The sequence below is a fragment of the Bos javanicus genome, chromosome 1 (genome assembly GCF_032452875.1).
Source record: "Bos javanicus breed banteng chromosome 1, ARS-OSU_banteng_1.0, whole genome shotgun sequence".
In the NCBI taxonomy this organism is placed as follows: Eukaryota; Metazoa; Chordata; class Mammalia; order Artiodactyla; family Bovidae; genus Bos; species Bos javanicus.
The window spans coordinates 1,734,323-1,745,735 of record NC_083868.1 but is presented as its reverse complement, the minus strand read 5'-3'; the positions used below and the strand labels follow the sequence as shown (position 1 = coordinate 1,745,735).

Genomic DNA, 11,413 nt, shown 5'->3' with positions numbered 1-11,413 from the left:
CCTTGCAGGGTTGGTACAGTAGGCTTCACTAGACTTAGCTGCAACTCAGAATGTCTCCTCCAGCCCCTGAGTAAATGCTGATGGTCTTGTGGAGAGTGGATTAAGAGGACGAGCTAAGTTCTCAATCCCAATTAAGAAGCGGAGGAAAATTTAAACTGTCTCCTTCAAAGTTTATCACAACCACCACCATCAAGACAGCAAACCAAAGGACAAAGACTTTGACCTGCTGTGTTGCTCTGTGTAGTCCAGTTCACGTATGGTTTCCAGACTTGGCTGGGGTTACTCATGAGTAAATAAAAAGTCGGACACTTCTGTCATTGGACGCTTGTATTCGCAAAGTTACCAAACATGAGGGCTGTACTGGAGACAGCAGACATTGCCATAGTGGCCCTGTATTTTATCCTGGTCATGTGCATTGGTTTTTTTGCCATGTGGAAATCTAATAGAAGCACCGTGAGTGGATACTTCTTGGCGGGGCGCTCTATGACCTGGGTAGCAATTGGTGCCTCTCTATTTGTGAGCAATATTGGGAGTGAGCACTTCATTGGGCTGGCAGGATCTGGAGCGGCAAGTGGATTTGCAGTGGGCGCATGGGAGTTCAATGCCTTGCTGCTTTTGCAACTTCTGGGATGGGTTTTCATCCCGATTTACATCCGGTCAGGGGTATACACCATGCCTGAATACTTGTCCAAGCGATTTGGTGGCCATAGGATTCAGGTCTATTTCGCAGCGTTGTCTCTGATTCTCTATATCTTCACCAAGCTCTCTGTGGATCTGTATTCGGGTGCCCTCTTTATCCAGGAGTCTTTGGGTTGGAACCTCTATGTGTCTGTCATCCTGCTCATTGGCATGACCGCTTTGTTGACCGTCACTGGAGGCCTTGTCGCAGTAATCTACACAGACACCTTGCAGGCTCTGCTCATGATCGTTGGGGCACTCACACTTATGGTGATTAGCATGATGGAGATTGGCGGGTTTGAGGAAGTTAAGAGAAGGTACATGTTGGCCTCACCCAATGTCACTTCCATCCTGCTGACGTACAACCTTTCCAACACAAATTCTTGTAATGTCCACCCCAAGAAAGACGCACTGAAAATGTTGCGGAACCCAACAGATGAAGATGTTCCTTGGCCTGGATTCATCCTTGGGCAGACCCCGGCTTCAGTCTGGTACTGGTGTGCCGACCAGGTCATCGTGCAGAGGGTCCTAGCAGCCAAAAACATTGCTCATGCCAAAGGCTCCACCCTGATGGCCGGCTTCCTGAAGCTTCTGCCAATGTTTATCATAGTGGTCCCCGGAATGATTTCCCGGATACTGTTTGCCGATGACATAGCTTGCATCAACCCCGAGCACTGCATGCAGGTGTGTGGAAGCAGAGCTGGGTGCTCTAACATTGCCTACCCGCGCCTCGTGATGAAGCTGGTTCCCGTGGGCCTCCGGGGCCTGATGATGGCTGTGATGATTGCCGCTCTGATGAGTGACTTGGACTCCATCTTCAACAGCGCCAGCACCATATTCACCCTCGATGTGTACAAACTCATCCGCAAGAGCGCCAGTTCCCGGGAACTGATGATCGTGGGCAGGATATTTGTGGCCTTCATGGTGGTGATCAGCATTGCGTGGGTGCCCATCATCGTGGAGATGCAAGGAGGCCAGATGTACCTTTACATCCAGGAGGTAGCTGACTACCTGACGCCCCCAGTTGCAGCCTTGTTCCTTCTGGCCATTTTCTGGAAGCGCTGCAATGAACAAGGGGCTTTCTATGGTGGAATGGCGGGCTTTATCCTTGGAGCAGTCCGCTTGACACTGGCCTTTGCCTACCGTGCCCCGGAATGTGACCAACCTGATAACAGGCCAGTCTTCATTAAAGACATCCATTACATGTATGTGGCCACAGCGTTGTTTTGGATCACAGGACTCATTACTGTAATTGTTAGCCTTCTCACACCACCTCCTACGAAGGAACAGATTCGCACCACCACTTTTTGGTCTAAGAAGAGCCTGGTGGTCAAGGAGAGCTGCTCCCCGAAAGATGAACCATACAAAATGCAAGAGAAGAGCATTCTGAGATGCAGTGAGAATAGTGAGGCCATCAACCACGTCATCCCCAACGGGAAGTCTGAGGACAGCATCAAGGGCCTGCAGCCGGAAGATGTGAATCTGTTGGTGACCTGCAGAGAGGAGGGCAACCCAGTGGCTTCCTTAGGTCATTCGGAGGCAGAAACACCCGTGGATGCGTATTCCAACGGGCAGGCAGCTCTCATGGGTGAGAAAGAGAGAAAGAAAGAAGCAGAGGACGGAAGCCGGTACTGGAAGTTCATCGATTGGTTTTGTGGCTTTAAAAGTAAGAGCCTCAGCAAGAGGAGTCTCAGAGACCTGATGGAGGAGGAGGCTGTTTGTTTACAAATGTTGGAAGAACCTCCACAAGTTAAAGTAATACTCAATATTGGACTTTTTGCTGTGTGTTCACTTGGAATTTTCATGTTTGTTTATTTCTCCTTATGAACTTTTAAGGATATGATGAGACACTAACTTAAGAAAATACTGGTCTTTGGAAAACAACAACAAAAAAAACCCCTGCAAACTTATGTAACTGTTGCATCTCTCAGGCATTGTTTACGCTGTAGATTTTAGCCAAATTTTACTTAGCAGAAAAATCATCTATTTGCAAGACTTTTATTTTCCCAGAGATGGATGAAAGTAAATTTTCAACTAAATGAAGTAAAACTTGTTTAAACAGACTGAATTGTGCAAATGTGGTTTAAAATTTTCCATACCAAAGTGAGGAGAGACCAATTATTCTCATAGAGCACTTAGAGCAGAGTTATATGCTAAGGTATCGTGAGTAAGATACACTGTCTGCACTGCCAAATCTTGGTAGGCCTTCTTACCCTGAAATAGAAGACTTGCTCATTTTAAAGTTTTTTCTCTGTCTCTGTAATCCCTACTCCCATTTTAAAGAACTGAATTTGTACATTGTATAATCCATTATGTACTGAAAATCTAACATGTGCTTGTGGAGTACTTGTTTCAGGGCAAGTTCGTTTGCCAGGTTCGTTTTGTTAGCATGAGCCTATGGATTCTGTATGCTGGAAGAAAGGAAGAGGAATGTTTTTTGTAGCTGTTCCTGTACCACCAGTATATGGAATGTTGGGGGAAAGTTCCAGCTGTTTTTGTTTTCTTTTTTCTTTTTTTTCCCTCCTCTGAAGTTTAAGTGAACCACACTCAAATGATCACCAAGTAGTCTTGTCTTTATAAAGTTGTATGTCATGACTGTATTGTAAATGATTATGGGGGGCAGAAAATGAAGTTAACATTGCTGATGATCCCCAAATTTACTGACCAAGTTAAGATTGTTTATATAGTTTGAAAATTAGCATCCCCTAAAGCAGTGTTTGATCAGCTAAGCTGAACAGGTGACTCCTTGTACACCATTAATTCTCTAGCTTTGTTTTTGTCATTTGGTAACATTCTTTATTAATTAGTTAACCTTCCTTAGTGGATCCATTGGAAGATATGTCCGGAAATTTGAAGAAAAGTTAACTTGGCTTTTGTGTTGGGTTGCCCCACTTGATTAGATTGTGATACATTGAAGTTGAGTTTTTAGAGTGAAAATATCATTCTGAGATCATAATGTATCCTTCATAAGTTTTTTTCCAATTTTTTTTTTAATACAACGTATGTACGCAGCCTCTGCATTTTTGTTTAAACAGTTACAGTGACTTAGAGCATGAGGATATTTCATTGCAAACAGGCCATCAGTAACAGGAAACTCAGAAGAGTGCATGCTTTGCCACTGGTGGGGTTGCAGTATAGCCTTTCTGTAGAATGGATGACAGATTCCAGAGAGCTTCTACGGATTTAGTAGTGTGTCCTATGGAGATTACAGGACTTGTGTAATTGTAGGATCCTCTGTCTTGGCATGGCTCAGTATCCAGTTCCAGCGTTCCTGGAAGAGAATCCATTTTTCACAGGTGGATTCCCCTTCATGAGCACAGGGTACAAAAGACGTTTGAGAAAAGCTCTCCACAGGATGTCGTTCTTTGTGCATGCTGTCCTTTTTCCTCCATGGCACATGAAGGAAACTAATTTTGTATCTACTTTCTTTGACTTTTCTGTAATCTCTGATATTTTTTAAATTGCATGATTTTATTAACCTTGTATTCTTTAGGGGAAAATTATTACTTTTTTAGATACTTTTGTAGATTTTGAATCAAAACTCAGTCATGATGACTTTAAATTTTTTTGTATTTGTAAACTAAGTTCATTATGATGGACTTGATTAGTTCAAAGTTGAGTTTTAGAAATTACTAGGTAGTATAATGTCTTCCCATCTCCAGGAGGCTTTGTGATGGACTGAGTCTGTAGTTGAGAAAATAATTTGTGTTTGAATAGTATGATTTCTGAGAGCTTATTAGAGTGCCTTGTGAAATTTTTTTTAGTTTCATTCTTAAGATTTAATAAGCTGGGGGCCAAATGAAAGTAAGGACTGTCCTCAAGTGGAGGCCGAGGCTGTGACATATTCAAGGTTACAAAGTCTGTTGGGAAGAACAGAAAACCAGGTGTCCAAGTCTGGACTTATGGTTTGTCCTCTTCTTTTCTCAAAGGAACTGTTCTTCTTTTGAGACAGCCTTTTGGTATTTGGGGAAATAATAAGATCTTAGATTTTTCAAATTGCCATTAAGTTGTAGAAATTAAAATTTTTCTTTGAACACATTGCTGTGTAACTCAGCAGTGAGGTTTGACATATTGGCTGAGCAGCCTTCTTATCTCTTCTGTTAAAAGCATAAATGAATAGGTGGTGTCTAAGTGGATTTCCCCCGCTTTGTTTAATGTTGACTCCTAATAGTTTGGGGTCTTAGCATCCCCCTGCCTTCTCTCTGCTGTTGTCTTAGTATGATACATAAAATACATCATCTTGTATCTTATTTGTGTGTATATAGCAGTAGGTCAAGTTTAGAGTACTAATGTTTGTAAATAAGGAATGGTTGTTAGCATATCCATTAGGATTGTTTATTCTTGCCAGTGTAAACATCACTTTATTTAGACTGAAGTCCCTGAAGCTTGCCCTTCTTATTGCTTCCCAGTAATAGATAATATGCTTGAATGAGTATGTGAATTCCTGATTGCCGCTTCATTTCAAGGGACCATTCTTCAGTCTTTACTTCGTTAGAATGATCATGGAATGATACATAGTCTCTCATAAAGCTAGCAAAATAGTCATACTTTACACTAAATGGGTCCTAAGTGATGACATTGATACCTAGACGTTAACATGTATATATTTTCTTATTGGCTCAAGCTAAGATTGAGAACTGGCTAAGAGTGATTGACTGAAATAGTTAGCTAAAAGTCAGAATGAAGTGAGGACACTGGTATTCAAAGGTGAAGAAAAATACTGTCTCATCTGGTATCCCCAGTTCTTAGATTTTGTCCTCTCGGGCAGTCTTAGTCTCAAGATCTGATGAGAAGAGCTTGTTGCCCTGGCATGCAGAGTGATTATGGGTTCCTTTGTGGAATGTCTCATTTCCCTGTTGAAGAATATTTTGTCTTTCTACCCTGAGATAGTAAGTGGCTTTTGAAACAGCAGAGCCAATCTTTTCCCCAGCCTTTCTTTGCTAGTGAAGATACCACTCTTATCTTCTGGTTAGAGAAGCATCAAGCAGTAGCAGTGCTGCTGTGTCCTTTGGCCTCCGTCCAGCATATCTCATCTCCCAAGGCTTCTTTTTCACTTGGCTCAAAGGCGCCATTGTCTTTTTGCAGAAAGAGGCTGGCCTGGGTCACAAAGCCCTAACTCTCAGGGATGGCACATGAAGTAATTAACAGGGGGCTGTTGCTTGATGAAATTTCACATTTTAAGAATTGGGGAGGAAGGTTGCTACTCAGTTCTCTAACCTGAGGCTGAGTAGGGGCTTGGAAAAGTCTTGTCCAGGGTGGTTAGAACCTTTAAGTCTCTACATTTCTCAGTCCCTTGTTATCTTCTCTATATTGAGTTTTGTGGATCCTCTCTCTTTAGAGATCACGTGATACAGGTTACTTTCATTCTTCACCACCCTGTTGACCTGCTATATTATTAGCTATTAAAAAGTTAGACCCATTAATGTTCCCACTTGGCATTCCTTTGTTCACGCTGTACTCCCCTGTGTCATTTTCATCTGAGGTATGATGGCTGAAAATGACCACACAGGTATTTAGCAGTGACACCTCTGCATTTCCGAGTTTGGGTTGAGAGATGTTTAAAGACCATTGCTGTTAAATTATGTTGCTACAGAGACCTGCCAGGACAAGATTTTCTGAAGAAGTCGGAAAAACTACTAGATGAGATGCTGAGAAGTACCTGGGTGTAGCAGCCATAGGCTTCAGTATTCATAAGATTTCTCATTAGCTGGGTGTTAAGTTGCTTGTCCTTTTAATGTTGACATTAGCCTGAGCAGACGTCAGAGATAGGACTTAACTCCTGTTTGTGTGTCGGCCCACCTACCATTCAGAGAGACTGGTTTTCCCCTTGATTTGTCTTCTTTCACATTGCTTTAATTAATTCACCTATTCTTTGTTTGAACACTTAACATGTTCCTATTTTGATCTTTTGTCAGCTTAATTCACTTTCAGGCTTATTGCCACTGTGTGCACAAGTGGTGCTCTGCCCCAGATTTGAAGGCCTGGATCCAGAGAATGATTCACTAAATAGTAGTTGTGTTTAAATATACTAAAATATCTATTAGCTTAAACTGTTAATGCTCCAGAGTTTTATTTTCAGACTTTGTGTTCACTAATAACAAAAGCCCTAATAATTCATCAGAATTTTATTCTCAAAGCTCACTTTTCAAAAATTAGGCAGAAGTAGTTAAAATTTACACCAGTCCCTTGGAAATGATGGTATCGCAATGTAGAGAGGAATGGGGTTTGTTTTGATGCCAAAAAGCCTTGTTGCAGCAATTAAAGGTAAAAAGTTGGAACTAGTCAGTTGGCATATAGAGAAACTCTTCTGTACTAGTTAGGTGTGAAGCTGGATTATGTAAGAAGTAATCTTTTAATCACTACGGTTGATGTTTTAATCACTACGCTTGGTTTTCTTGGTTGACTTAACTCAGGGCTGCCAACCCCCTTTTCCTCCATTAAGCTAACTTCTCCTAATTTGGTATTTTTTTTGGTCAAACTCTCACCTCTGATGAAAGAGTTACTTTCAGTTACTTTGACTGCAGAACAGAATTTAGCTAAGGTTCAAAATAATTGATAGGCTTTGCCAGTGCTGAGTCTCACACCATTATTCACATTGTCATATAAATGTTTTTATTTAAACTTCTCTCTCCAATGCTGGGAATAAGGCTTTAAACTACTGATTCACCTTTAAAGGAATGTTGTGTGAATTGATATAATTTTATATGTTTGTGTCCATCTCAAGTCCTTTATAAAAGATAGGGTTTAGCTTTTTGTTTCGGGTTAAGTGCCCCATTTATCTGGTAACTAATAGCCTTAACCATTGGCATGTAGTCTTTTGTTCAGAAGTAAACACAAAGGTTTGATGTATCTGCATCATTTCTCATCTCATGCACTTTATTTTTTGGAGGGAGGACCATAATCTGAGACTTGACTTAAACCAGTAACCTTAATTTATGTAATGACGTCTGAGGTTCGATTTGGCTACCTGGATTTATGGTGTGTTTGGGTAGAGGGATGCTAGAATAAATCAGACAAAGCACAGTGGCCTCAGATTCTTGCTAGTGTAGGTGCAGTGCCCTGCTCTCCTCAGAGAAGCCCTGGATTGTAATTGTTTCCCCGATAATGGAGCCATGGCACCCCCCCCCCCCCACACCCAGACAGTTTACAGAGAGTGAACTCTATCAATGAGGGAAGTACATTTTTCAGTGATTTCGGCAACAGCACAGATTGAGAGTAGCTAACCACATCTTTATTGGAGACTTGTATTTTCCCTGGTAAATTCACCTTGTATACCCAAGTGCTGCTGGATAAAGGAGTGTTTACTTTTTTTATTGCCTCTGGAGAAACTTGTCTGGATAATTTTTCAGTATATCAGTGTCGCCTATACCTCTGTAAGTGGAATGTTCACTAATAACTCACTTTTTTGTTTTAGTAGTTGGAAACTGAAATTAAGCTCATTGCTATGTAGAGTATTGAAATCCCAAACTGGCACAGGCCATTCTGTAGGGTATTCCTTAATATAATCAGCTTCTGAAATTTATGTTTTGATTAGCGCCTTTCAGTTGCTGATATTTAATCTGCTAGTTCACACCTTTCCCTTTCTTGAAACATAACTCTTACATAATTCCTCTTTTTAAATTTTGCTATGACTAGTAAAGAAAATACATTTATATTTACATATTTTACATGCAGCCTTTATTTAGGTTCAAAGAACCAGGTAGGTCTAGCTTGTGTTGCAGCTTAAATGTTATTTATTCATCTGTGTTTGTTTCCTTTATATCCTTAATTAAAGATTTAAGGTTACTTATTCTGTGAGTATCTTTTAACTTTTATCATCTTCCAGTGTAGGTTGGGTAGGCATGTCTGAGAACATACATGTGACAAGAGTTTCACATTCCATGATAACAAAGCTTAAAGTAAGTTTTATAGAAAGCACAAAACCATGTTCCCTCATGTGTGTAACTCCGCGTGTGGAAAGCACAAGGCTAACAGTACTCTCAGCATCCCACAAGTGCCCGGCATAAGAAGCCTGCCATGGGTCATCTCCGGAGTTGTCGGGATGAGCACCGCAGTGCTGCAAGCCCTGGCCAGTGAGAGGTACCTGAATCAGGGGTCCTCAGTCATAAGAGGGTCAGTGTCCTAGTCTGAGGGCCTGTGTTCTGCTTTGGTGGAGAGAGAATACTAGTGTCAGGACTGCTGCAGTTGTACTGGGGGGTTACCAGCTAAAATGGGGCCTGTGGGCTCTTCCCTACGATTGAACTGGAGAAACAGGAACAGACTTGTAGGTTTCTGTGGGTGGAGCATTTTGACAAACTTATGCTTTAAGCTGTAGAGCCTTCGGGTTATTTTTTTTAATCATAAATCTGTAGGAAATTTTACCTCCTGTCAATAGCACCCTGAGATCATGGAGAAATCTCACATTTTAATAGGGCAAATACTAATCTTTAATCTTTGTATAAGTTTAATAAGCTTAATGAAGGTATTTTTTCATATGCCTGACTACCTTCATTTTAATAGAGCAGAATTCGATCCAGGTGTCACAAGCATCAAACAAAGTGAGACATCTGCCAAATCAACTACTTTTTGCTTTTCACATTGATTGTAAGAGTCTAAAGGATTCTTTTGCCTGTTGTGTTACAAGACTAGGTTAGATGAAATCTATGAATATGCCTGCAAAAGAAGAAAAATAATGTGTTTTCTTGCACTCGGCATTGCCCTTATTTTACTCCTCACTTCATTTGAATAGTTAGCCCCTGTTTATTGGCAATGAATAAATACATTTCTCTCTTGGATCTTGCCTATACATCAAAAGATAGGAAAACTCTCAGAATGGAGACAAGGGACTACCTTTTTCCCACTCTGCTCTGTTTCATATATTTATCTTAGGGATAGTCAACTTTAATAATAATATGGAAAGAAGATTCAAGCGGGTGTAGACTAATGGAACATGGTTTAGAAGAATTAGCCTGAGCACTTTGAGGGAGAGAGTATGGCCTACAGCAAAGAGCCAGCAGGTGTGTCCCTACAGCAGTTAATGTAGCACCTCAGGCTTTGGTGGAGTTGAGAGGAATGAGAAATACAGGGAAAAGGAGAGGTGTGAGGAACATCTTTGGCTTAGCCATGTGGGATAAGGCAAAGGAGTAATAACCTGTTAGTTCTATATACTATATAGAATGTGCTCTGTACCTTTAAATTTTGTTTTTAAATCTACAATTGTTTTTAAGAACTTAAAGGATGCTTTTGAAGATGCCTTTGGCAGAATATCTTTCATCTCTAATTTCCATGAATGATTGCTTTAGTATAGGTGCACGTGGCTGTCGCGGTGTAAATACGTACAGTTAGAACTTCCTCATTTCACTATGAGATCTCTTTTGAGTGGCAAACAGATCAACTAGTCTTTTTTGCTCATGGACTTTTCTGTGGGGTTGTTAATATGCAAAAGCTTTATTATTTTCTTTTTAAATAATATTACATTCGTGTCAGATGATGGTATGAAACCTGTTGCCCTGCTTCCCCCCACCAATATTGCTTCAGTTGATGGATTGCCAACAGAGTTCAGAAATGAAAGCGAGGGATTTACCCGTTCTTTGCTTGAATGTCCCATTTCTGTTGCCTGGGCCTATGTTGGCAGTCACATGTGAACTGTGCTATGTTTCTCAGTGCTGCTGCTGCTGCTTCTCCTTTTTTTTTTTTTTTGATAAGGTGGATATCAAAAATAGTTGCTGTGCAAAAGTTAGTAGTCTTCTTCAAGAAGAAAACCAATTCCTTTTCTAATAATCCTGTGAAATTGCTTCATTCATTCCTTTATTTTTAAGCCAAATGTCAGCAGAGTACTGCTGCCTTCTATCTAGTAATTTTGATATGTAAGTATTAACGCATTTTTAACAGATGTCTACATTGAAAAATGTTTTTCCCAGTGTCCTGCCTATTAAAGCTTTGTTCACACGTTCTATGAGACCAGTCTGTGCACTGGGGTGTGTATTGTGTACATGGATTGTTTCGTCAGTTATGCATTGTAGACCAAATGTGATGTTAAATGAAGTTGTTGAGTTATTGGTGAGTTTTTTGAATTGTAAACTGATTTCCAGTGTACCCTTCATTGTCTGCAGCGTGTTTTTTTTTTTTTTTTCTTTTTTCTTTTTTAAGGTTTGACTTACCAAGTCCATCTCATTGTATAATGTTTTAGTTGCGAACAGAAAGTAGAATTTGGTATAAACCAGGTAACTTCCATATTGAAAGGAATACAATTGAAATTGTAGATTTAGGATTGTTAACCATACATGACAATTCTAACTTGACTCTTCTATTGTATACAATCTGATTTTTTAAATTGTAGACATGTATGATCTTGGTTTAATGTGTTTTTAAAAGTGTTATTGTTTTAAAAAAAAATGAAGCATATCTGCTAAAGAGCTGTCAGTTTTCATTACTGACTCTGTAAAATACACTGTTCTCTGTGTACTGTGTGTTATTTTGCCAGCTGCTGCATTAGCCTTTAAAAGTATTTGGAAACTTAAGATGAACTACATTTCTTGCAAAGTATATTCCTTTCTGTGGTATTTTGTCCTGTAACTGAAGTATAGTAATTATTTTATGGAAACGTTAGCACTTCTGTACCAACTTTGAATAAAATGAAAAATTTACATTTCTGTGACTGAGTATTTTCAGTACGAACACATGCCCGTCCTCGAGGTTGCGCCTCAGTTCCTTTTCTCTTAGCTCATGAAGAGTTCCAGTACGTTTCCCCTACTGC

At 40.2% G+C, this 11,413-nt stretch overlaps 2 protein-coding genes across 3 annotated transcripts in view; both read left to right on the top strand.

Annotated features, from left to right (window-relative positions):
- Nucleotides 1–11,303, top strand: part of SLC5A3 (solute carrier family 5 member 3) — a 33,498-nt gene extending 22,195 nt beyond the window's left edge. For both annotated transcript variants that reach the window (XM_061404107.1, XM_061404797.1), the window contains exon 2: nucleotides 9–11,303. In XM_061404107.1, coding sequence (XP_061260091.1) covers nucleotides 349–2,505 — 2,157 coding nt within the window. In that variant the 5' untranslated portion in view covers nucleotides 9–348 and the 3' untranslated portion in view covers nucleotides 2,506–11,303. The remainder of the gene's footprint in view (nucleotides 1–8) is intronic.
- MRPS6 (mitochondrial ribosomal protein S6) overlaps nucleotides 1–11,413 on the top strand; it is a 65,098-nt gene that overhangs the window by 23,081 nt on the left and 30,604 nt on the right. The gene's annotated exons all lie outside the window — the stretch shown is intronic.